We start from the raw sequence: 25,211 nt of genomic DNA, 5'->3' as shown, positions 1-25,211 counted from the left end.
GGTGCCAACACATCCCTGTTTCCCTGCCTCTTCCCGGCTCTTGTTTTTGTGTGCCTTTCAACATGCCGCATGTGTATCGGTGCCTGCCAGTGGATATCTGCGGGGTTTACATTAACCAGCTCAAGCTGAAGTTGGTAAACAGCTAATAAAGTTTTGCTCCTCATGCGTCCAAGGAGATTTCTGAATGAGGGAGTCGCTTGCATCCTTTGACGTCCTACGTGCCATTCCCTTATTTGCAGCCCAGATAGATCTTCTTCCCACTTAGCTATGCAGACAGGGGAGTTTGGGTTGGTTTGTGCCTGGCACAGGGAGGGGAAATCACTCTCCCGTGGCTTAGCGGGGAGCGTTCATGTTTTTACCTGTTTCCTGAACAGGAGAGAGTCAGGCTAAAAACACTGAAACTTTAATGTTTAAAGTTTTCACTCCTGAGCAGAGTCCACTTCTAAAGCAGCTCTTTTGCCCTGGGACAAAATACTGAATCTGGCAATTCCTCGGTTCTACAGGAGGATGCAAATTAGGGCTTGATTTTATTCAGACTGTCACAGCTCCAAAGTTTCTTGGAAGCCAGATCCCCATCCCAAACGCTGCTCGGCACTAAGCAGAGATGCTGAAAGCAATTCCCGAGAGCCGATACCAGCGGCAGCACCACCACTAAAGCTATTTATCCCGGCACAGTTTTTTTTTTTTTTTTTCACACATTCTTGCCTTCTGTTTTTGCTGGAGCTTCAGACCCTATTGAGAGGCAAATTTTAGCCATCTGGCAAAGCAGGCTGTGAGGGGGGAGGAAAAAAAAGAGAGAGAGAAAACACAATGTGCATGGGCACACACACATACACAAAACTCTGGAGATTAGGGAAGACAAAAACTCCGCTGAATGCTGGAGCGCAGGGCAGCCCCGCGGCGGAGAGGAGGGAGAGGCGGGCGGGGAGGAGGGCTCGGATGCGGGCAGGTCTGCCTGCCTGCCTGGATGTGGGGAACGGCTGCAGGCACGGGAAGGCGTGACCTGCATGGAAAATGCCAGACAGCTCCAGACGCACACACACATAGGCGCACACACGCTCGCAAATCTCCGGACAGAGATAAGGCGGACAGCGGAGCGCTGGGAAAGAGGCAAAGCCGTCCCCCGCCAGCGAGCCCTCGATCGTCCGCACCAAACCCGCCGGGAAACTCTGCCAGCAGCAAAATGAGGTGAGTACCCGGCACGGGCTGAGCCCCGGCCCCCGCACCCCGCGGTCTCCGGCACGGCCGGGCAGGGGGGTGTCCTGCTGCCGAGGGATTCTCGGGGGTCAGCGCGGCTCCAGCTCCCCTGTCCCTGAGCCGACAAGGCAATGCTCACGGCCCGGCTTCGTGCCGCAGCCCGGCTTGCACGCCGGCAGCCCGGCAAAGCCAGAGGGACATCCCGGCATGGGCGCCGCTCTGCCACGGCCGAGGGCAAGAGCTACAGCGAGGTGGGACCTGCTGCGCGGGCTTCGGGTTTCTGTGCACACCACGGTCATTTATCACTTTCACATGAGGTTAAGACTTTCCTGTCGTGAGGAGGAAGTTTGATGCTGTTTTGCCTCCCCTGCTTCGGAGAAAGCAGAGCTGCACAAGAAAACAGCCTGTTGAAATGGAGGAGGTGATGACCATTACACCAGCTCAGCATCCAGCCCCGTGCATGTACTCTGACCAGAGGAGTAACAGTTTTTCCCTTCACACATTTTTGTGGTTTCAGAACAGCTGTCAGAAAAGGGCATGTTCAACCTCACTCGGCTTGAAAGAAAAATCAATCCAAATTTCTCAGCTCCCATTTACTTTTCTTTGTAAAGAAGAGCTGAGAAAAGTGATGGCACTACACAAATGAACCCCAGAAATTTACTGCCCTGGTTTTGAAAGAACACAGACAGGTTAAAAATAATCCACTAATGCATCTTCAATTTCCCTACCAGCATACCTAAATCAAGCCCTGATTTTGAAACCAGGTGTACATGTGAGTAGTTCCAATGTCTGTTATACACACCTACAAGCCTTTGCCAGGCCTTAGTGCCTATTTTAGAAATTTTAATGTCTAATGGCCCTTATTTCCTGCATGTTTGTTTTCATTTGTATGCTCCACTATGGGTAAAGAGTCTTTCTGGATCCTATGCAATAGCCCAGGCTTTTGTGTTCACACCTCCAGCATGGATGTTGTTCTCTCCTTGTGCAGAGGAATACTCAGCTCATGCTCCCTTTCATGTCAAATGAAGCTCGAGGCTGGTGTGAAGTCAGCTGGACCACCAGAGATTTACCTGTTCTCTCTGCCCTCCTCTGGGATAAATAAGTTGGTAACAAGTTGGGACAAACTCTTCAGACAGAGATTTTTTTAAAGATGGGTTTGATGATGAAACATCTTTATTAATCTCAGCCTCTGAGAAAAAAGGAAGAGAAGAAGAGAGAGAAGAGAATGAGAGAAGAGAAGAGAGAAGAGAAAAGGAGAAGAGAAGAGAAGAGAAGAGAAGAGAAGAGAAGAGAAGAGAAGAGAAGAGAAGAGAAGAGAAGAGAAGAGAAGAGAAGAGAAGAGAGAGAAGAGAAGAGAAGAGAAGAGAAGAGAAGAGAAGAGAAGAGACAGAGAAGAGAAGAGAAGAGAAGAGAAGAGAAGAGAAGAGAAACATTCAGGGTTGCAAAGCTGAGGCCTGGTTCCATTTTGCCCAGCTGCAAAGATGTGTGCTATTTACTGAGAGTTAATGATCCCAATTTGGCAGGATGAGGCTCAGCAGTAATAGTGATAATAATAATAATAATGATACTTAGCAGTTATTGCCAAGATGCTTTCACTAAATCGATTTAGAAAGCATCATTATTTTATTAAGCATGCTTATGTTTATTCTTCCATTAAATGAAGATTTGCCCACCAGAGCTCCATTAGTTAACGGATGTGTTGCCAGTGGCTGCTGCTCCAGCATGGGAAACACTGAGCTCCTGATGGCACTTCAGGCTGGCTGGGAGCTGTGGAGGTGCCTTTGCATCACTTGCAGCACCTGTGGCACCCACCTTTCAAAGGGGCTTTCCACTCCTGAAAGCCACATGCAGATCCCACCTGCACCTCCCAGGGGTTGCTCATGGTGCTGCACCTCCTCTTGCACGATCCACTTGGGAAGAGATGAGCCTTCCACAGCCATTGTCTGCCAGAGTTTCATTTCATCCCCTCACATGTGTGTTCCAGGTACCCCCTGGCCTGGCCCTTCTGTGCCTTGCTGCTCTGTGTGGCAGATGCCGTGGAGCTGACAGACATGTTTGGGGAGATCCAGTCTCCCAACTTCCCCGACTCCTATCCCAGCGACTCGGAAATGACGTGGAACATCTCTGTGCCTGATGGATTTAAAATCAAGCTCTACTTCATGCATTTTGACCTGGAGTCATCCTACCTCTGTGAATACGACTATGTCAAGGTGAGCTGTGACATCTCAGGGCAGATGGGGGGATAGACAGCAGAGCTGCTTGGCCAGCTGAGAAAGGGTAGTGCTGGAAAAGCTGGGAACAAGACAGTTTTCCCCATTTTATTGGGCTCAGGAGTTGTCAGTCCAGTTGACCACAGGGAGAACACAGGTAAGATGGCAGCATCCACTGGACCAACAGTGAGTGGGACACCAGAGTCAGAGCTTACCCAGAGACGAAGAAATTTCTGAAAGTATTTGGGCACCTAATTCTTACTGCACCCAATGGGATTTTCACACCTCTGGGCTGATAAAACACCTGTGGCTAAACACCAGTTTGTGCCACTCTGGTGCCAGCAAGGAGAACCCCTGAGCTGGGCACACTTTGTCAGGCCGTGGCTGTGGGTGCCTCTTGCAGCCAGCCTGGATCCTTGGCCATGCCTTGCAGGCTCTTGGGACACCCTGCCCAGCCCCAAGGGAAACAAAAGGGAAAGGTTAGACCTGAGCTTGAGGCTGCTATGGAGGTTTCCAGGGAGCTATCATGGCCAAAACCTCCAAATATTTCAGTCTGCTTCTCTGCTGGGTGGTAACCCACCCAAAACTGTGGTGGCCACACACTGCAGTGCCCCAGAGCAAGCTTGTCTGTACACCACAGGTTTCTCCAAGCAGGGCTTTCCTTCACATCCAGGACAAGGGTGGCTCTTGGGTGCTTTCTAGGTTGCCTGGCTGAACACACCTTACATCATCACCCAGGACAAGCTCCACCCTGCTCCTTCACACAGAGGCAGGTGGAGCTTGCTCCCAGGTCTGGAACCACAGAACTTGGCCCTGGTACTAGTTGCCAGATAATTGAAATTATTGTTTTATTCTTGCCCTAAGAAAACAAAGCAAACATTTTTGTGTTTTTTTCCTCTAGGATCTGTTGCTCCCTGCTTTAATTTCCCCTTTGTGCTGGCACTCACCCTGCTACTAACAGCTCTCATTGAGGTTTGATTAGCTCTTTCTGCTTCTCCTGGATCTTCTCCAAGCAAAAGGGCCCAGGGACATATATAGAGATATGTTGCTTTAAAACCCCAGTAAGCTCAAGGAACAGATTTCTTGGAAACTTTCCCCATTGCAAGCTTTACCCCTCCTCCTGCCCTTCACCCCCTGCTCTTTTTTCCTTTTTCATAAAGCTCCCTGTTATTTGGCCATGGTGCCAACTTGGCACCACAGCTCTCCCTGCTGCTGGATTTCCATAAGAAGGAGGTATTTTTCACAGGGATTTAGATCTCAGCTGTATAAATTTGCTCGGGGCTGTTATTCAGCTTGTGGAGCCTCCACCACAGAATTACATTTGGAAAGTGATGAAAATGGATGGATTCCAGGAGGTCCAGAGGTTACTCTGCTGGGTAAGGATGCAGTCTTGATGCTACTAAAGCACTGGCTTAGAAAAAATTAAGGGGAGCAGTGAATGAGTCTGTGGCTGTTTCCCTCCTTGGGTTTGTGTGTCCAGCTCTGCCTCTACCAATGGAAGCTGTAAAACCAGCATCAATCACCCCCCTCTTTGACAGAGGCCACAGTGCATGGCTATAGACCTACCATGTACAGGTGCTTCTCTGTTATATTCTGGTGGTGGCAGTGAGGAAGCTCAGAAACACAGGCTGAGCTCTGTGCCATGGTGCTCAATGGATTCCCCATCTATGAACTTGTACCATTTGTTTCTGAGCTCATGAGTAACTGTAATCTCTGCAGCACCACATGCCAGAGACTTGGACAGGTTAAATATATGATTATGTGTCTCTTTGTGTGTGAAGAAACACCTTCTTGTTTGTTCAGGGTCTTCATCATCTTGACTGCTGTAAGAAGGAGGTTAAAAAGAGGCTGAGCAGGTGGGGACTCAATTCAGGTCAGGTGAAAAGCCCCTGTGCCCTGGGCTTTGCTTCCCTCACTCCTTGGCTGCCCACACACCCAAGCTCTTAAGCAGTGTAGAAGCTCATCCCAAGGGGCAAGCTCAGGGTGATCTGAGCTGTAAACCCACACAGACCTCTGCCTTCGGGGTGGTCTGCAGAAGGGAACAGTTTCCAGAGCTCTGAAACAATGGCTAATTAAAACAATAGCTGTTTATTCATATATATATGCACATGCACGCGTGCCAGTGTGTATATATGTAAAAAATGAACGTGGCTCCTAAAGAAATGCTCACAGCATGGGAGGCTTGTTTGTGCAAATGGGCATGGCAGAGAAGGGGAGTTCCTCCTTCAGTAAGGAAGTGAGCTAGGAGGAATGGAGGAACAGCCATCCCCAAAATACCCACCTGGAGAAGCCCCCCCTTGCAGGTAGAAAACTCCAGTTTGCTGGAGAGCCAAACTCCAGGTCTCAGCACACTGGATACAGCCTCTCCTCATGTTTTGGGTGGCTGCTGTCAGCCTCCTGCCAGGTGCATGTGGACAGGGATGGAGCAGCCACCCACCCTCTTCCTGCTCCTTCCCTTTGCTGTGCTGCTCAGCAGGCTCTGCCCAGCTCATAATCATCCACAAGGAGCCAGTTTGGGGGTTCCTCATTTGGAGAGGGTTTCACCATGGTTTGCAAGCCTGCAGCACTGGCCCAGGGCACCCAAAAAGCCACAGCTCTGACTATGATATCAGGATAAATGACTTGAACAGTGTCACTGAGGAGCACAGTGACAGGGAGATGGGCATCCTGGATTCTAAGGGGCTGTCATGAGTAAATCCCCAAGATTATTATGGAGATCTGTGCCTGGGGAGCTGTCAGTGGGGTTTCACATGTTGCTCAGTCAAGCCCTGGAATGAAATCAGCCCCCAAGAGCTTGGCAGCCAGCTCCTTGATTGGAATGAAGATGGGGATCACCCCATCAATGATTGATGGGGCACTGGTGGGGCACATGCAGGACCAGGGAACAGGCTTGGTTTTTCATTCAGGGCAGTGCATGTCCAGCCTGGGGCTGTAAGAAGGGTGCACAGGGCCCATGTACACCTTCCTCTATTCAAACAAGGGAGAAAAAGCACAAATCAAGGTTTGGCATGAACTGGGGTTCAGGAGGAGAGCATCTTCTTTTGGTCCTGACAGCCAGCCCCAGCCAGGGGGTCATTAATTTCCTGGGAGTGTGGGGTCCCTAAAGGAGCACTGTGAACCCCAGGAGGCAGCTGGGAGTAGGGAGAGCCCAGGGCTTTGCTGCTTGTCTTTCATATCCTGATAGCTCTCTGCAGAGGTGTCCGGTGGCACTGGCCATTCCCCTGTGCCACTGGGAACAGTGCAGGGGGAGGAGGGAGACCAGGCATGGGAGCAAGACATCAGCTCTTGCAGGACCCCAGCATCCTGCCTGGGTCTCTTTTTACCCCCAGCCCCTCCAGGGAACAAACCTTGCCCAGAAATAGGGCACAAGGGTCCAGCTGCCATGCAGGAGGGGACAGTCTCTGGAGCCAAGCCAAATCCACAGCACAGGAAACCAGCTATCCTCCTTCACCACCCATAGCAGAGCTGCCACCTATGTTCCCGTGGAAATTCAGAGCAATTTCACGTTTGCAGCATATGAAAGGACCCTAGATGTATCTTGGGGAGAAGATCTCCTGGAGACTTAGATGGAGGCTTTTGCAGAGGCTGTCCCTGCTTCATTCCCAGCAGTCAGTAGCAGCAGCATTGTGGAAAAAAAGCCCCGTTGCTCTGGGTGTTGCCTTCTTGCCACACTCTGCGGGGCCGCTCGGCAGGGGCCGCTTTGTGCCCTGCCCTGGCTCTGAGCATCTCCTCCCCATGTCATGTTCCCAGTGTCTTCAGCCCAGCCCTGCGATTTCTCTGCCTAATGAGCCATTTATATATATTACAAGTGGTATGTTTGGCCTTCATCAGTCCAATTAGTGCATTCCTGGAGGGCTGCAGAGGGGGGTGGGTGGCGGCTGTGTTTCCGTATTGCCGACTGCTGCTCCTCTCGGGCAGCAGACACCAAACTGCCAGGCCAAATCCTCCTCGGGGTTTCTGGCATTTCATTAACCCCCTGGCTGCAGGAGGCACCTCCAGAGCATCAGTGCTCCCAGGCATCCCAAACACCCCATGCCCTGGGACAGCATTTTTTCCTGCCACCCAGGGCATCCCAGCTCCTTCACCCAAGGGGGGAATACAGAGGGGCCCCACAGCTTGGGACACTCATTAGCCACAGCACCAGCCAAAATGCAGAGGGATAGAGCCACAGCCAGAGAGGGACTGCAATCTGCTTCCATCCAGAAGGGCAGAAGTCCTAATGAGGGACTGAGGATACAAGAAAAAACAGGGAAGACAGCAGGAGGCATTGGCACGGGTAAATTTAAGGCACAAGGGTGTTGCTATATTTTATTTTTCAAAGGAAGATTCTTTCAGCGTATTTTTATAGGGAATTTCTCTGTGGCAATTGATATTTCCCTCAGGGACACATCTTCTCTAGTGAAAACGTCGACATCATGACCCGAGAGGGAGAAACTCCAAACAAACAACCAGGATTTAATTACCAGCCTGCTCGCTGGATGTAAATGATCTACAAAAAAGTATACAGTCCCCAGCAGAAGCAGCAAATATTAACCAGGGATGATGACCTCTCTGTTTAGTTTACTGCTGAAGGGCTGCCTCTGCTCCCTGTGGCTCGGGGCATGGGACCCGTCTCAGATAAGGGGCTGGATACCTCCAGTGAGGAGAGCACAGCTCTCCCGGGGCCCATCCTGCTGCTCCAGGGCTGTATCCAGGGATGCTGGGGGCAGTGTTGGGGCTGGCCCCATGGCTGCAGCATCCTCGAGCAGAGGCACAGGGCACTGGGAAGATTTTCCAGCACTTTGGGAATGCTGCGCTGCAGGTCCTGCACTCCCTGGGGCAGAAGGCAAGGAACAGGAGCTCACACAGTGGCTCTTGAGTCCTGGCAGAGGTGACAGCCACCAGCCCCACAGAGAGCAGCTGGCTGGAAATTCCTCCTTCCTACAGATTTCCTTAAGAAAAAGCATTTTCTGTGGAAGAGGCTGTGTTCCACGTGCTGACACTGCCAAGTCTGTGCATCAGGGCTGAAATGCCTTTTTCCTTCACTTCTGGTGATGGCACTCCTGTTTTTCAGTCTGAAACACTATTTCATTTCAAAACAATCTTTCAGATTTAAAAGCAATTCTAAAGCACCACAGTATATTTCAAAGGGATTGAAACCAGATGGAGCCCAAATTACTTGTTTTCTTTTTTTGCCCCAGAATGCTGTTACACAAAAAAAAAAAAAAAAAAATAAAATTCAATTGGGTTTTTGTCCCCAAAGCAGGGAGCGTGTTTTTTCTCGAAATTCCCAAAATTTATCATCGGAAAGTGTCTCTCTTTTCTGGCCAGCTCCAGCTTGTATGAGAGGATGGAAAATATCTGGAGGCAATGTCAAGGCATGCTGAGTTGCCATTTCCATGTTGGCTTTCCCTGGTGTGAACGAGTTTCCGCCTGTTTGTTCAGCTCTGGGAAATTTCCCTTTCAGCCCCAGACCCTCCCCAGCAGGCACATCCTGAGGGTCTCTTGGTGACAGGGATGGAGACAGAGAAGGATCTCATCTTGCTGAGGCCAGGCAAGCCAGGGACAGCATTCCAACACCTCCAGGACCCCATGGGCCCCCAGCAGATGACTGTTTTCCCCAGGCATGTGCTGGGGGGCTGTAGACTTCATCACAGCCTCAATAGCAGTGGCTTGGCTCGAGCAGTGGTGGCTGCCTGGTGGTGCTCATCACATTCCTCTGCCGAGGCTTATTCATATTCAAATCCCTGGGGGAAAGCAGGCAGGGTGCTGGGAACTGCCTGGGAGAGGTCGTAGTTGAGACAGGGGTTGGGGAGGGGATGTGTAGGAGAAGGAGGTGAATCAGTGCTGGAGAAAACAGCAAGGAAAAAGGAAAGGAGAGGGTTTCCAGGGAAAACTGAAGGGTTTTCTGCAGGGATTACAGTGCTTTAAAGCACAGATAAGGCTCTGTTTTAAAGGGATGCACATAGAGACTACTGAATGTGCTGATATGACAACAGGGCACCCCTTCCTCAGCTCTCTGGGTGCACAGTCAGAGTCCCAGCAGTGCCTGGAACCACAGCTCTGGGCCAGACAGAGAGCTTGGGTGTGAGGGACAGGACCAAGCTTGTCCAAGGCAGCCCAAGGGACAGAAATTACAGCTGCTGCTTTGAGCTGATGTAAAACCAATAGGCAGGGACTCCTCACACAGATGGATCACTGTTTGAACCATGGGAAGAGGTGAGGGGAAGCAGCTTAGGTGCCACCAGCTCTGAGTGGGAATGACACAGCCCAGGGCTGATTTTCACATCCCTTCTTCTGCACTGGCACCCCATGATCTCATCCCATCTCCCAAATGGGCTCTCACCCTGCATCCTCCCTTTAAACCCCCAGCTCCTCCCTATACCCTGGATGCCACCTGCTCTTGGCATCTGCCTCAGAGGCCCCTCCAGACAGAACAGGCAGACCTGAGTCCCTGTGCCCCATGGAGACACGGGTGAGTCCTGGCTGGGGACAGCCTGGGCAAGCACAGGCAGAGGTGTGAGCACCTGGATAGAGAGGAGGATTCCAATCCCAGCCTGACCTCCCCAGGAAACACACAGCAGGCTCTCCAGGCTCACCTCTCCTTTCTGCCAACAGATTGAAACTGAGGACCAGGAGCTGGCAACCTTCTGTGGCAGAGAGACAACGGACACAGAGCAGGCTCCAGGACAGCAAGTGATCCTGTCCCCAGGGCCCTACATGGGCCTCACCTTCAGGTCTGACTTCTCCAACGAGGAACGCTTCACTGGCTTCGATGCCCATTACACCGCTGTGGGTAAGCTGCATTGGAGCCTGCAGGGCCAGCTTGCTAGGGTAGGGAACCAGATTTGCAGGGACCACGTCTCAGGTCAGCCTTGGGTTACTGGGTTAGAGAACTTGTGTGCAACCCTTGGGCCACCCTTGGGTGCTCATGTGACCCACCGCATGGGATAACAGATTCTCAGTGTTGTGACAAATGCCCCCACAAAGAGTGACATGTGGAGAGCTTCAGGGTGACCTCCCTTCCTTGTTAACTCCATTCTAGATGTGGATGAGTGCCAGGAGAAGAGTGATGAGGAGCTGGCTTGTGACCACTACTGCCACAACTACATTGGCGGGTACTACTGCTCCTGCAGGTTTGGCTACATCCTCCACTCCGACAACAGGACCTGCAAAGGTACCACAGGCACAGCCCACACACAGGCATGGGCACACAGAGGGTCCCTGAGTAGGCATAACACCTTCCAAGCACAGGCAAAACAGCCCTTTTTTTGCTGCCAGGAGGGATGAGGTGCTTTTTTCCCTACAAACCAGTAGTCTGGGACTCCTTCTCCTAGGGGCTGTGCTCCTCAGCTAAGCTCTATAGATCTCCTCAGGTCAGAAAAATGAAAAGCTTTAGTCCCTGCTCTGAATCTGCATCATGTAGATTAGCTGGGACTAGCTCTCAGCCCAGGGCTTCTGTGCCATGGGCATATTTGGAAGTTGGCTGTGTGAGATTCTCCTTGCATGGACATATATTTGGGATCCATGTACCCATATTCGGAATCCATGGATCCATCCAACATACCCCACCCCACTGGGAGGATTCCTGAGAATGGTCAGGGCTGGGACATGACTGTCAGGGCCCTGATGGAGCCACGGCTGTGTTTCAGTGGAGTGCAGTGACAACCTCTACACCCAGAGGAGCGGGGTGATCACCAGCGCCGACTTCCCCAGCCCCTACCCCAAGAGCTCAGACTGCCTGTACCGGATCGAGCTGGAGGAGGGGTTCTTCATCACCCTGAATTTTGAGGACAGCTTTGATGTGGAAGACCACCCTGAGGTGACCTGTCCATATGACCACATCAAGGTGAGCTGGGCTCTGCACTCTCCTCCTCTCATATTCACCTTTTGTGTGCCCAGTGCTCTGGTGATGGGATCAGAATCACCCCAGTCTAAACAGGGATGACAGAATCACCAGGAGCCTTGTGCTCTGTTGACCCCATGTCTTTTACCACATCTGTTTGTGTCCCTTCCAGCCAACACTGACCCTCTTTCTGTTCACATCCCCTCAACACATGGTGCTTAAGCCCTACTCCAGCCCCATCCTTTGGCCTCAGGGATCAGAGCTCCCTCAAATCACCCACTCATCTTTGCCTCGGCAGATCAAAGCAGGCCAAAAGGAGTTTGGACCTTTCTGTGGAGAAAAGTCCCCAGGACGCATTGAAACCCAAACCAACAGCGTGCAGATCCGCTTCCACAGTGACAACTCTGGAGAGAACAGGGGCTGGAAGTTGTCATACACAGCAATTGGTAACTCCTGCTGCTTTCCTTTTTGTGGGGCTTGGGAATGGGAAGGGCTTTATAAAGGTGGACAGCATGAATTTGGTAGTCCATGATCCTGTCTCCAGGAAGGATCTGTTCCAAAAATCACAATAGGAGAGGCATCAAGTAACATGGAGCCCTCCCTCCAAAGGATTATTTTTTTTTTCCCCTACAAGAACTGGGCTCTGAAACAAGACCATATTGCAGAGCAGAGCAGAGCAATTTTGGGCAGGATAATTGCACAAGCTACTGTTATTAGCTCCCAGATTTGTAATGCTCCAAGACAGAGAATTACAGACTGAAGGAAAGACATGGAGCCTCCATGCCTTCTAAAAGAGCCTGGCTGAGCCATACCAGTGTAGACTAAGGGTAAAAGCAGGGCAGAGGTGCTCAAATTCTGCTACATGGGCTGGGTGGAAGAGCTGGGACTTTACATTTGCCCCGTTTATTCCTCTGTTCAGCCTCATTTGCTTTCTATTCAAAGGAAACCCGTGCCCACTGGTGCAACCACCAATCAATGGGAAAATTGAGCCTTCTCAAGCCAAGTACACCTTCAAAGACCAGGTTGTCATCAGCTGCAACACTGGATACAAAGTGCTGAAGGTATGGATTGACAACATGGAGCTGGGAATGTGGGTAGGAAGAAGAGGATACTTCCTCTCAAAGCCATTGCATCTCTGGGAGAGTGAACACAATCATCCTCATCCCCTTCCCAGGGGCAAGGAAAACACCTCCTCTGAGAGCCAACACCTTTCCTTTCCAAAGATGCAGAGGAAAAGAGGAGATAGCACTTCCCTGAGCCACCCTCTCAGCATCCCTCCAGAGCCAGCAACCTCATAGAATGTCAGGCCTGCCACCCCTGCCAGAGAAAGTCAGCAAAAACTCGGAGGCAGCTGCCAAGGCTCTGCCTGCCCCCCACCTCAGTGGGCACTGTCTCAGCAGCCCTGCAGAGGCCAGCCTCCACTGACTGGGAGGTCCTTGGGGACTTGGGGACAGCATTAGTGAGTCAAGGGAGGCAGGACTTTGGCAGGCTCTCTCTGGGAAACAGCTGAGAACCACAGAGAGCATGGCTGACTCATGGGGTGGCTGTCTTCCCTCCAAGCCAGTAGCCCCCTTTGACTTCCAACATGGACTTGGGTATTTCTCTGATCTCCTCCCAGTCCCATCCTTCATGCAGAGCTGCCTCCTTACCCATCCCATCATTTACAACAGGAATAAGTGACTCCAGTTCTTTGGCTTTCAGCGTGCCACTGAGTTGCTGGCAGTAAGAAAACTCCTCAAGTTTTTCATTACAATTTTATTGCAATTTTTAGCTTAAAAAGTCCTCTTCCAGGAGATGCTAGCTATAACCTGACTAAATGACCAAGAAATTGCCTTTTTATTGAGAGATTTATTTCTTTGCCTTGAACATTGATAGGTTGGTTTTGGGTTTTTTTTGTTGGTACCTTCTGCACAGGATAACGTGGAAAGTGACTCCTTCCAGATCGAGTGTCTGAAGGATGGCACATGGAGTAACAAGATCCCTATCTGCAAAAGTAAGGACACCCTTCCCTACCCTGCCAGTGTCCTTTTCCTGCTAAAATCATTTCATGCTAATGGGAGCTGCCCTGCCAGAGTGGAGTTCCTTACTCAGAGACACAAACCCAGCCAGAGAGGCTACGTAACCCTGCAAAGCTCTTTTGGCTTGTTCTTGGATAACATAACGGGGCTCAGGCCAAATGCCACAAGCAGGAGATTGGTGCTTTCATTTAGATTACTCATATAACTTGATTTGTGAGCCACTTTGCTGTCTCCCTGTCAAAGAAAGAGCAAGTCTGGCTCTTGAGAGCTGGCTCTGTCAGGTAAGCCTGGGACAATGTGGGATAATCTAGTTCCTGGTCCAAATTTCCTTCCAAATGGAGGCTATTAAAATGCAGGGCAATAGAGAGGTCCCAGGTACTAGCCTAAACTGAGCACTGCTCAGGTAAGTGAGAGGGGAGAGAAATATGTCCAAATATCTACAAATCTTAAAATGGGAGAAGTGGAGAGAAGAAAAGAAATGCCATTTGAAAGGACAGGTGATAATTTGAATCATCTCCTCTGGGCAGACGCTTTTAATAATTGTGTATCTTACCTTGGAAGAAAGAGTATTTCTGGAGTTCTAATTCATGTTTTCTCAGGCCAAATGGAAACTGGGAGGCTTTCAGACTTGCTAAATAGATTAATAACTGAAAGGGCTCCTTAAAAGCTGCAGGGTCAGTGATGCCTCTGCCCTACTGAGGAACTCCTCACTCCTACACTCTCACTACCACAAATTCCCATTGATTTTATCCAGCTTGAAGAGTGATCAGAGAAAATTTTGCATTGTCTAAAACTTAGAACAAAATCTAGGTAAATTTTTTTAACACAAAAATTATTAATTTTTTGAGAAAATGGAAATTAATACCTGCATTGTTCCAGCTGGACTGGAACTAATCCCTTCTTGTGTAATACAATTCATGGCACTAAATTTCTAAGACCTCTTTGGAAAGCCAAGAAGCCCCTAAATGGGCAGTTTAGACCTCCAGACTGCAAAGACTCCCACCTCCCTGGGATGTCTGTGGTGCAAGGCAGGGCACAAACAATGCAGAAAATAGAAAACTTCTCAGCAAAGTGGATTAAATCCAGCTCCATAGCCTGGAGAGGCTAAACAGAAACCTGTGACAGCTTCTCCCAGCCACCACCCCCAGGTTGCCCTGGCTGAGCAGAGTGAGGGGGTCCCCAGCAGGGCCGTGGCTCCGCTGGCATCCACAGCACCCTGGCACAGCTCACTGGGAGCTCATTAACGATTTCTGGTGTTTTGGGGGCTGGGTTTCCTGCATGTGTCTCTCTGCTCATCTACTAATTGGGCTTTCTCTCTCTGCTCTCCTCCTTCCCTTCTGCTTTCGGTGCAGCTGCAGATAGAGCCGACAACCAGACAGAGGGAAGAGCCGGCTCGGAGCAAGTGGCCGCGTGAGGCTGGTGCTGGCCGTGCCGCCCGAAGGGCAGCCTGCCTCGATGTCCCTCTGATCTGTCCAGTACCCAGGGCAGGTTCCCTTTCCGCTGGCCTGGCTGCCAAATCCATCTCTGTGGCTTGTCTAACCGGCATGGCACTCTTAACCCCAACACCTGGTGCTTTCTTAACTCCGTCTTGAGAAGGGTGAAGGAAACGGGCGTGAGCCTCCCTTTCCCACTGACACGCTGCCCCAGGGGAAGGGGCCCCACCTGGCCCCAGCGCCGCTGCCTGGGCACCATGGGCTGCTGCTGCTGGCTCCCAGCATTTCTGCATCCCTCCCTCTCCACTCAGACTTCTGGGCCACCCTGGCTCCCTCTCCAAGGCAGCCGTGCAAGGACTGTGGCATGGCCACCCGGTTGGTGGGTTGGTGGGTTGGATTCAGTCTCCCACTGCCCTTCCTCACTGGTCCAGCATTGCAAATAAGAAACACTCCTTCCCCTCCTCTCTCCAAAAGTCCTGGTGCCTTTCAGACCCTCTAGACAAGGAGGCCTGGAGGATGGGTTGGCATCACCAGCGCTGTCCTGCAGGCACCAAGCCCTGGCACCAAGACAGGGGGATGGATGTTCCTCACTCCCCACAGCTGGCCTGGCAGAGGTGAGGACAGCCTGGCCTCAGGCTGACTGAAGCTTAAGGAGGTCAGAGCCTGGTATCTGGCCCCATTCACATCCCCAGGAACCATGGGCACACATGTTGTGTTCCCTGGGCATTGGAGGCTCCACTAGGAGGAAGCTGGGATGTGGACCAGAGGCTGGGAGAGAAGGAAGAGGAGGAGGAGGAGGAGGTGTGTGTTGGGGATGTTTGTTCACTTCTGGTCCTACGAAGACAGAGATGCTAAATGGCCCCTTTCCTGAGGAAAATTTCTAGAAAGGCTCACAGAAGGAATGACCTCCCCTCACCCTTTCAGCAGGACCTGGGACCCTGGTGCAGCAACACCTCTCTGCAAGAGCCCATTCTCCAGGGATCAGGCCTGCCCAGGTCTGAGGGACACACAGGGATGAGATGGGCTGTGCAGGCCAGTGAATGCTGCCCTGCAGCAATAAACAATACCAGAGCAGAGATGGTCAGGATGGTCCCCTGACATTCATTCCCTCTTTCCTGCAAGGAAACAGGTACCCAGGGTCTCCACCCAGCCTGCCTGCACCTACACACTCATCCCATCACTTGCTGTCTCTACAGAAAGTGGAGGGGACCCTGCTGAATGGTGAGCTGCAGGATTTTGCCATAAATCAGGCTTTTTTCACCCAAGGAATTAGGCAATCCTGAGCAGCGGTACATATCCCTGGTTCCAGCTACTGTGTCTAGTGAATTCTCTCTTTGTTAGCCTGGATCCCTAGGACTGCTCTCCTCGTTCCCTTCACATCCTGGAGCACATGGGAACCAACAGACCTCACACCATCCCTGATCCTCAGGACCTGCTTTCTGCAAAGTCACTGTTTCCCTACTCAACCCTTCATCCTAAACATAGCAGAGCCCAGCTGCACAGCACTGCATTTCCTAGCAGGATCAGACTCTGGTTCCTGCCTTCCACTGGGGCAGGTCACCCAGGATGGGGTAGGGAAGGCTGCACAGCATCACCTGAATGTGCTGTGAACTGCCCACATGGTAGGGAGGCTCAGCTGCAAGGAGGTGACTCCTGGATTTGGCAGATGAACCCTCCCACAGCCTGGGGTCCTCCCTGGAGTCTTGGCACTAACCTAATATGGGGGACAAGGTGCAGGGAGAGGCTGGGCAGTGCACTCTGGGGGATCAAGGGGAGAAAGGGGACCATGGACAGGCCATAGGGAAGGGCAATGCCACCCCAAAATTTTTCTCCCTCCATCACATCCTGAGTCAACACTAGGGACTGGTAAAGCAGAGCCATCCCTGCTGATGTCTTGGAGGATGGAACAGGTAGCAGGTTTGGTCTCACCCACATGTACTGGCCTCACACCTGCCTGCAGACCAGCCAAGCCACGCTCTCCATGTCCTTCATCTTCTTCTGTCATAGGACAGCCAGGACCCAGGGCTGTTCCACCTGATCTGTAAATGCTCATCAGCACTGTTTGGTGAGCAAGACCAGGGCAGGAAGGACAGGGCTGTGCTCTCAGCAAAGCCTTGTGCATAGAGGAGCACCCCTGATGCACAGCTGGTGAATCACTCCTCTCCCTGCACACTTCTTCAATGCAAAGACACACTCTGGTACCATCTCACAACAGACCTCACCTGCCAGGACAGGCTTCTTCCCCTCCCACTGGTGCAGCAGAGAGATCTTGATCCGCCATGGAGGGGCTCCCAGGCCTGAGGTCTCCACCAGTGTGAGTGGTGTTGGTCACACAGCCTGTGGGTGGGACATGCTGCTTGTGTTCCTGGTGCCACTCGTGTGCTCTGTCTGTGCAGGGTGGCCATGGAAGGGTTGCACAGAGCCAGGCTGCCTTGCCAGGACAGAGCCCCCTGCAGTGCCATAGAGAAAAGGGACACAGCACCATACAGGCCCTTGGTCTGCCTCACAAGGCCACCATCCCATGCCAGAGCCCAGCACTACCTGCCTGCTGGCTGGCTGAACACTCCAAGCTGCAGCACAGGGTCCAACCCCTCCTTCTGTGTTGGCTTTCAGTTGCTGACTGCAAAGCGCCGCCGGAGCTGGAGCATGGCTTTGTCACCTTCTCCACCAGGAACAACCTGACCACCTACCAGGCAGCCATCCAGTACCACTGCCAGCACCCCTACTACCACATGGCCCCCAACAGCACCGGTGAGCAGTGGGGCCAGGCCACGTCCCCACGGCACAGCCAGGGTGGGCACATGGGATGCAAGTGGGGGAGCTTGGGATGGCAGCTCCAGGGTGTTCTGCAAACAGCAGGTTGTGGATGTACCCTGCACATACCAAACCCTGTGACTATCAGACTGGACAAATCCTGCTCCACAACGAGGTAGGATGGAGCTGGCCCTGCTGGCTGCTTTGCCTGAGTGTTTCACAGCCTCAGCAGAGCAGTGTGGGTGTTTGTTTTGCATTCTGCCTTCTCACCCTGCCATCTGCTCCCTGCAGACTACAAAATTTTCTGTGTCTCTGTGAAAGGAGCTGCTGCTGGAGAGAGCACCAGGTCCAGCAGCCTCTGGAAGGGCTCTGCAAGGCTCCTCATCCCAGAGCCCAAATGTTCAGCACAGAACAAGCTGAACAGATAGTGGTGGGATCATATCAGGCTGAGTTTTTCCTGCCATCCCCCTTGGTCCACAACCACAGAAAAACCACAAAGTGGCTTATCAAGCACCACAGTTCTCTGTACCCTCCAGACCCAGTTCTGGACAGTAGAAAGGGTGTATACATAGCCCAGCCCTTCTCCCTTCTCCTCCCTCAGCAACCAAGGCCAAAAGAATTCCTCACATTCTTGTCTTCCTGCTTTTATCTCCCTGCATATGGTCCCAGCATCACATATGAATTATCAGAATGGGCATTGGCAGTAGTTTTGTATGGAGGCAGCTGCCAGCAGAGGCTGTGGCTATAGCACAGCCCTCCAGACAGCCACAGACAATGAAACTGAGGATGGAGACATGTCCCATGTCCCTGCATTGGGGCAGGGCTACCATGGCCCCCCGGGAATGGAGCACAGAGGGCATTAAAAGGGAGGTCACTTCCTGCTCTGAAAAAGGGCTCAAGGGGCCCTGACAGGTGGGCAAGGTCTCCTCACTGGAAAGGACAATCCCTCATGCCAGGACCAGAGCCCAGCTAACACTTTGCTCTCTTGCAGCCACCTACACGTGCGATGCACTGGGGCAGTGGAGGAGTGAGGAGCTGGGGACCAAGCTGCCATCCTGCAGACCAGGTACTGTGCTGGGGTGGCTTCACAGCCAGGGGCGCAGAGCAGGGACACAGGGAGGGGATGCTGCTGTGCAGGAACCCTGCTCCTGGTGACAGTGCCAGCTATACATACCCAAGTGCCACAATGCATGGCCAGGAGGGTGGTGGGGACACAGGCTTCCTGCTATCCCAGCAGGCCCAGAGGGTCAGGGTGCAGTGGTGGCACCAGGGTCACAGCCATCCCAGCTCTCAGGGCTCCCCAAGCTCCCCACTCCGGCACACAAGGAAACCAGCAGCCCACTGGCCATGTTCAGCTGCCAGCATCCCTGGAGATTGTTTTAGCCAAGAGCAGAGCATTACCTGGCTGTCAGCTCCTGCTGGCAGTGTGTACACATCCAGTAGCAATTATCACCTCTTCAAGCCTTCCAGAAAAAAACAAACTGCTTTACAGGGAAGGAAAAGTCCCAAGTCTTTGAGCAGTGGCAGAAATGTTTGCAGCCAGCAAGTTTCCAGGCCAGGCACCTACTTGGGATTAAACAAAAGTCTCTGGGAGTTTCTGGCCATGGTCAAGCATGGGGCCAGACTGGCTGGTACTTCAGGGGCCTGAAGGCAGTTTGAGTGTGGACTGTAGTGGGATGTGCAGGGATGGCTCTCCAGAGAGGTGCAGGGATCTGGCTGCCATGCAGCAGCTGCAGCTGCAACCACCCTGGGTTCAGACACTGGCCCAACCCCATGGAGGGTATCTGCTCTCCAGCCATGAGACACTGCAAGGCTAGAGGAAGGACTCCTAAGATTCTCTGCATCCCACAAAACTCCAAGACCACGGCTGTGGCTGCTCTTGTTGTGGCAGCTGCTCTCTGCATCTCTGCTTGATGTTTCAGCCTGAACTAATTTGAGCTGGGAGCATACGGGGACAGCTTTGGGGCCATAGCTGCTTTCATGGGCCATTTCCAGGCCTTGTGATTAGTGACAGGAGTCAGAGAGACTTCAGGAAAATGGAAAATCCCAGAGAGAGGGTGACGCTCTCCTGAGATCGGCATCTGCCGGCAGCAGCTGGCCAGCTGCTCTTCAGATCTTCCCGTGTCTCATGCACCTCCCCATCAACAGGAACCTCTTTTCCAGGAACCTCTGCTCCATGCCTGCCTCTGCCATTAGTGGGAGCATTTGCAGCCTGGTCAGCATTTTTAATATGTAATTTAATCGAATAAATATTTGGCTGGATGCACTTCCTCTAAAAGCATCTCCCTGGGACAGCCATCGGCTTCGGTGCAGCAGAGCAGCTGGGCTGGGACACAGGAATTCTTTTCCTGAGCATGTTTTTTATTCCTTTCAGCACTGGGAAAGACAGGGGTGTGGAGCACATGCAGAGACACATTCACCATGATCCCTCCCTGCTAGAGTTACATTTTTCCAAGAGACAGACCATAGTCTCAACAAATCCACAGTAGCAGCTTCCAGTGTTCCTGCCCTGGTTCCAAGACTGATTCTCATCTTGACCCCACCACCCTGAGGGGTCAGAGCCTCTGTTTGTGAGGCTTTGCATCCTCCCCTCCCCACAGCACAGGTGGCATTGAGGCAGAGTCCCAGCACTTTCCATGGAGGATCTGGGGTTTTTTTGCAGACTGAGAGGGATGAGACCAGCACCTGAGTTCCTGTGATTTGGGACTCTCAGATGTAGGACAAGCCCAAATAGGCTCCCATAACCTCCCAGTGATATCACCATTCCCAAGCCACCTGAGTCCTGTTCCACAGTGCTGCCACAGGCAATAATCAGCCCCACCACCAACAGCCATATCCCAAGGCTTAAATTCCCTAGGGACAGGATTGTCCCTCTCCACCCTGTCCAACCTCTCAGAGCCACCTTCAGCATCCTGATTCCCTCATCTTCCTAACTCCATGCTTCTGGGAGCAAAGCAGGCACCATGTCAGGGCTCTTCAGGCATTAATTCTGGGTCTGTTGAAGAGCTGGGCAGAGAGGTTCTGGCTGCCAGAATTGTGGCTGATGAGACAGAGGAGTAAAGCCCATGGTGCTAGGCAACATCCCATGGCTGAGCCTTCTCCAGCCTCAGCAGCTCCACGAGGGCAAATGCCATGGTTGTGAGAACACAGACCTCGTGACAGGTCTCAGAGTGAGGGGTGAGACTGGGTTGATGTCAAGCTCCAGTCCTCCCACCATCATTCCCCTGGGTCTCTTGGCACACTGAGCAGGAGCCAGGCAAGTGCCTGAAAGGTCTGGGAAGGGCTGGGTGAGCTCACAGGTCACAGTGAGGCTGTAAGATTACTCATTTGGCCTTTCTGCTTCTGAAGTGGTGTGGATCTAGCCAAATCCCTTCAGAAACTGAAAATGGAAAGAAAAACAAAACCAAAAAGGATAAAAGAGAGTGTTTGGTTTGAAGGTAACCAGCCACACGGCCCTTTTCATTTGTTCCCTAGATAAATAAGCTGGAAGTAACCGTGCTGTCCCTTCTGTCCCCAGTGTGTGGCCGGCCGGCTCGTCCTCTGCCTGGCATCATCAAGCGCATCATCGGCGGGCGGAACGCAGAGCCCGGCTTCTTCCCCTGGCAGGCCCTGATTGTGGTGGAGGACATGTCCCGGGTGCCCAACGACAAATGGTTCGGCAGCGGGGCCCTGCTCTCAGAGTCCTGGGTGCTGACGGCCGCCCACGTGCTGCGGTCCCAGCGGCGGGACAAGACCGTCATCCCCGTCTCCAAGGAGCACGTCACCGTCTATCTGGCCCTTCACGATGTGAGGAACAAGATGGAAGCTGTCAACAGGACAGTGGAGAGGATCATCCTCCACGAGGAGTTTGACATCCAGAACTACAACCACGATATCGCGCTGGTCAAGCTGAAGGAGAAGGTGACCATGGGGAAGTACGTCATGCCTGTCTGCCTGCCCCAGTTTGAGCACGAGCTGGAGGGGCCTCACCCCAACACGCTGGGGCTGGTGGCTGGCTGGGGGATCTCCAACCCCAACATCACCGTGGATGAGATCATCAGCTCAGGCATGAGGACCCTGTCTGACATCCTGCAGTACGTCAAACTGCCCGTGGTGCTGCACGCCGAGTGCAAGACCAGCTACGAGTCACGCTCAGGCAACTACAGCGTGACCGAGAACATGTTCTGTGCTGGCTACTACGAGGGGGGGAAGGACACTTGTTTGGGAGACAGCGGGGGAGCCTTCGTCATCCAGGACCCAGGAACACGGAGGTGGGTGGCCCAAGGGCTGGTCTCGTGGGGTGGCCCGGAGGAGTGCGGCAGCAAGCAGGTGTACGGTGTGTACACCAAGGTCTCCAACTACGTGGACTGGGTGGAGCAGAAAACTGGCTCCTCAGAGAGATGGACATTTCTGGACCCAGAGCTGGAGAGATGAGTGACTAAGCAGCCTGCTGCCACCGCGGCTCCCTTTCTTCTTGTTGTTATTGTTTAATGTGCTCCAGACTCGGATCTTTCGCAAGCAATAGCCACGATACTCCACGCATGCCAAGCCCTTGCCAGGTCATTTGTTTCGTTTGGTCCCGCATCCCTTCGCTCGCATTCCTAGGAAATGCTTGCTAGGGAGCTGGAAGGAGGGGGCGAAGGACAAGATCTCAGCTGGTGTCCTCTGCATGTGCTGCCCATCTGCAAACCTCACCCACACTCCAGGGAACTTCCCTCCAAGCCAGGAAAAAGGCACAGCGATTGAGGCAGCGTTTCCCTGACACCAAAGCTTTGTGCTGTGTACAGGGAATTGTCCCCACCCCCAGGACTCTCTGGCCAGATCTTTCTGTCAGAAGACGCAACTACAGAGCTTCAGAGCCTATGGACAGTGCAGGAAACACATGTGGGCATGCCTGGACCTCACAGGTTCCCCACGCTGGTGAAGCCCTTTTCTGTGCAAGGAGTAGAGAGGAAGTCCTGGGAGTTTACCATTATTTTTATAGGCAAATAAACATCTCTTCTTAGTAGCATCTCAGGTGATAGCCACCTGGCCCCAAAGATGTGAGGATGCAGCCACATTTAGCCCTAACCTTCAGCCACGACTGCCAAGACAGCCCCAGCCCAAAAGGAATACCTGTATCCCACCATGTGGGATGAGTGACCCACAGAGAACACGAGGACATAGAGCAGGGCTTGAACTCAGCATCATCCTGACCTCCAGCCACAAAAATTTCTCCAATCTTCTAAAACCTGAAGCCCTCTCCAGTCCCACCCTGATATTAGCTCTGTGGTTTCCAGCCACAGCAGACCTCCCAAAGAAAGTTTTCCATTACAAGACAGCTTCACATCAGCTGTATTTAAGCAATACTTATTTTCAGCAGAATCATTTCATATAAAACACTCTTTCTTGGCTTTCATCTCTTTCTCAGGGGCCTGGTTAGTCCTGCATGACAGTTTATTCATTCCTGCAAGAACCTAGTCCCTTTTCACTGCTTTTGAGGCCACTCATTTAGCTGATTTACAGTTTACCGGTGGTGTTCAGTGTTTGTTCATGGTTCTTGTGGGCTATTGCAGGTGTCCAAGTCCTTCTAGACTGACTCAAACCCACCTAACACACCAGAAGTATTCATATCTCCCCAGCTCCCCTCCATGGCCCATGCAGACAAGTCCCAACAAGGAACAAGGTCAGGTGAGGTGTCCTTCCTTCAGGAGGACCTTCTCCTTCCTTTGCCAGCATAGCTGTAAGCCACATGCAAAAACTGCCTGCTGTGCTCTCTGCGTGCCTGTAGCCTCATTCAGGCCTCTCCTTCTCCTCCTCCTCCTCCTTTGGTTTTTCCATGAGAGGAAGCAACCAACAGTGGATGAGCCACTCTGACATTTTGCTACCCAAAAATCCATTTGTAGAACTTATAGAGGAGGAAAAGGCCTAAGGAAGGTTGAACTTGCAGATACACTATGAACTGTAGTCTTGGCTATGTCATGTAACTGCAAAGTATTTTTTAATATATATGTATTTCTTTTTTTATATATATTACATTCTGTAAAATACCTGATGTCAGGTAAAGATGGTTCTCTTAGTCTTCCTCCTGAGAACAAAATAAAACTTTTGTATGTACTGAGCTTGTGCCGTGTGGCTTTTATTCCAAGAGGAACATGGTTAAGGCTGGTTGCTGATATCTGCCACGCACGCCTGCACTCCCAGGAGAATCTTCACACCATCCCTCACTCTGACGGCTGCTCTGCCTTGGCCTGTGCAGCTTCTAGGGCTGAGACAGACCCTGAGCAGCCCCTGAATACAAAACACAAAAAAAGGGCGACAGAGAAGATCCTTTCTTCAATTATTTATAGCCTTAGCACATCACTGAAGATGGGAAAAGTGGCAGGAGCAGAGGGCAGCAACCTGTTTGCTGAGAATAGCAATTAAGTCTGAGTTCAATTGACATGAGGTATGTGACTTCTGCTTTAAAAGCTGTGGAAAATCAGCCCATTCCCTCTAGTTGTTGGAGTGAAGGAGCATGTCCTCGCAGCAGAGGACCTGCAGTGAGCTCAGATGTGAACTGAGGCAGGGACAAAACTCTGCTGGACATCTCTGCATCAGAGACTGTGAGAATCTCCACTCTGGAGAGAGCTTAAAACAATAGGGGCTGTTTCCTCCCATGTGCCTGTATCCAGGGCTGGGAGTTGGGCTATTGATCCCTATTTTCCTATGGCACAGAACTGAAAAACAGCACCAGGCTCCTCTGCACGGATGGTGGGGAGGAGGACGGTGGGGCTGGCTGGCTCACAGGTCTGCAAACAATTCCAGAGACATCACGGGAGTAGAGGAGAGGACAGAGAAAAAGCAAAATAAAGGCCTGCTCCCCTGAGCATTAAACCATCATCTATGAGATCTGAGCCTAGACAGCCCTGGGGCACATTATAAAATATTGCTGCCCTGATCGCTGGTGAATACAGACTCTCCCCCACCTCCCCAGCAGCTCTGCCGGGAAATCCCCGACCCAGCCCAGCCCTCGCCCCCCGCTCAGCAAGCTGCGGCTGCCGAGTGCCAGCCCCGAGTGACCCGCGGGCACTGCGGTGGCTGCAGGGGGGGCTGGGGACAGGCGGAGGAGGAGAAAAGTGAGACCAACAATGGGCTTTGCATTTCTGGCACCTCACAACCTGCCAGAGTGGTGAGAGCTTCTCTCCAGGGAGACAGGCGTGGAGACAGCTATTTATCAGTCTGGCTGTGGTGAAAAGCCAGCAAAACATCCCTGGGTGAAGTTTTGCTGTCCCTGGCTGTGAGTGCCAGGCATGAGCTGAGAGTTGGCTGTAGCAGAGCCCAATCTCAGACAGACTGGGGGGGCAGACAGGACCTGCACAGAACCCACAGAGAGAGCATCCTTCTTCCCTCATCCCATGGGATGGGCTCGCAGCTCCCATGACAGCTGGGGGCCTGGCCAGGCCACGAGTGCTTGATCTGAACCCAAAAGTGCCAGGAGCCACAGAAAGAAGAATTTTGAAGGCAGTTGGCTAAGAAACTAGTAATGGCCACAACTGCATGTTGGAAAGGGGTATTCTAGAGAGGACCCCAAAAATGAGGCCATGGCTAAGAAGCCCATGTATGCACAGGTGGCTCTGAGTACTGGGGAGGAGATGAAGGGGCTGCAAGAGGGAGGGGACATGCTCGCACAGGATGAGGACACAGGCAGGCAAGAAGGCAGCAGTGAGGAGGGGACCAGGAGAAAAAGAACAAATTCACACAAGGCCATGGAAGGGGGAGCACCATGGGTGTATAAAAGACTTGCAAGAGGTGGGTCTGCCCTTGTAAAAGAGCA

General features: G+C 52.2%; 1 protein-coding gene across 4 annotated transcripts; it reads left to right on the top strand.

Annotated features, from left to right (window-relative positions):
• Positions 1–809: 809 nt before the first annotated feature.
• On the top strand, positions 810–23,517 carry MASP1 (MBL associated serine protease 1). Of its 4 annotated transcripts, XM_009089133.4 has the most exons (11): positions 811–1,188; positions 3,182–3,407; positions 10,005–10,182; positions 10,432–10,563; positions 11,039–11,235; positions 11,531–11,678; positions 12,175–12,293; positions 13,147–13,225; positions 17,297–17,434; positions 18,429–18,503; positions 20,955–23,517. In XM_009089133.4, exons 1-11 carry the CDS (start codon positions 875–877, stop codon positions 21,848–21,850), a joined length of 2,502 nt encoding a protein of 833 aa, XP_009087381.3. In that variant the 5' UTR covers positions 811–874; the 3' UTR covers positions 21,851–23,517. The 4 variants fall into 4 exon arrangements, with proteins under 4 accessions (XP_018768486.2, XP_009087381.3, XP_018768487.2 ...); XM_018912941.3 differs by lacking the exon at positions 17,297–17,434 and having other exon boundaries at positions 810–1,188; XM_018912942.3 differs by lacking the exons at positions 17,297–17,434; positions 18,429–18,503; positions 20,955–23,517 and adding an exon at positions 15,608–15,765 and having other exon boundaries at positions 813–1,188.
• Positions 23,518–25,211: the final 1,694 nt, after the last annotated feature.

This window comes from Serinus canaria, chromosome 9 (assembly GCF_022539315.1).
Source record: "Serinus canaria isolate serCan28SL12 chromosome 9, serCan2020, whole genome shotgun sequence".
In the NCBI taxonomy this organism is placed as follows: domain Eukaryota; kingdom Metazoa; phylum Chordata; class Aves; order Passeriformes; family Fringillidae; genus Serinus; species Serinus canaria.
This window is presented reverse-complemented; position numbering and strand designations above follow the sequence as displayed.

Coding starts and splice junctions, on each gene's coding strand:
- MASP1 (XM_009089133.4), top strand. CDS start 875: ATGCTGGAGCGCAGGGCAGCCCCGCGGCGGAGAGGAGGGAGAGGCGGG. Junction 11,679..12,174: donor GTTGTCATACACAGCAATTG/GTAACTCCTGCT, acceptor TTCTATTCAAAG/GAAACCCGTGCCCACTGGTG. Junction 17,435..18,428: donor CATGGCCCCCAACAGCACCG/GTGAGCAGTGGG, acceptor GCTCTCTTGCAG/CCACCTACACGTGCGATGCA.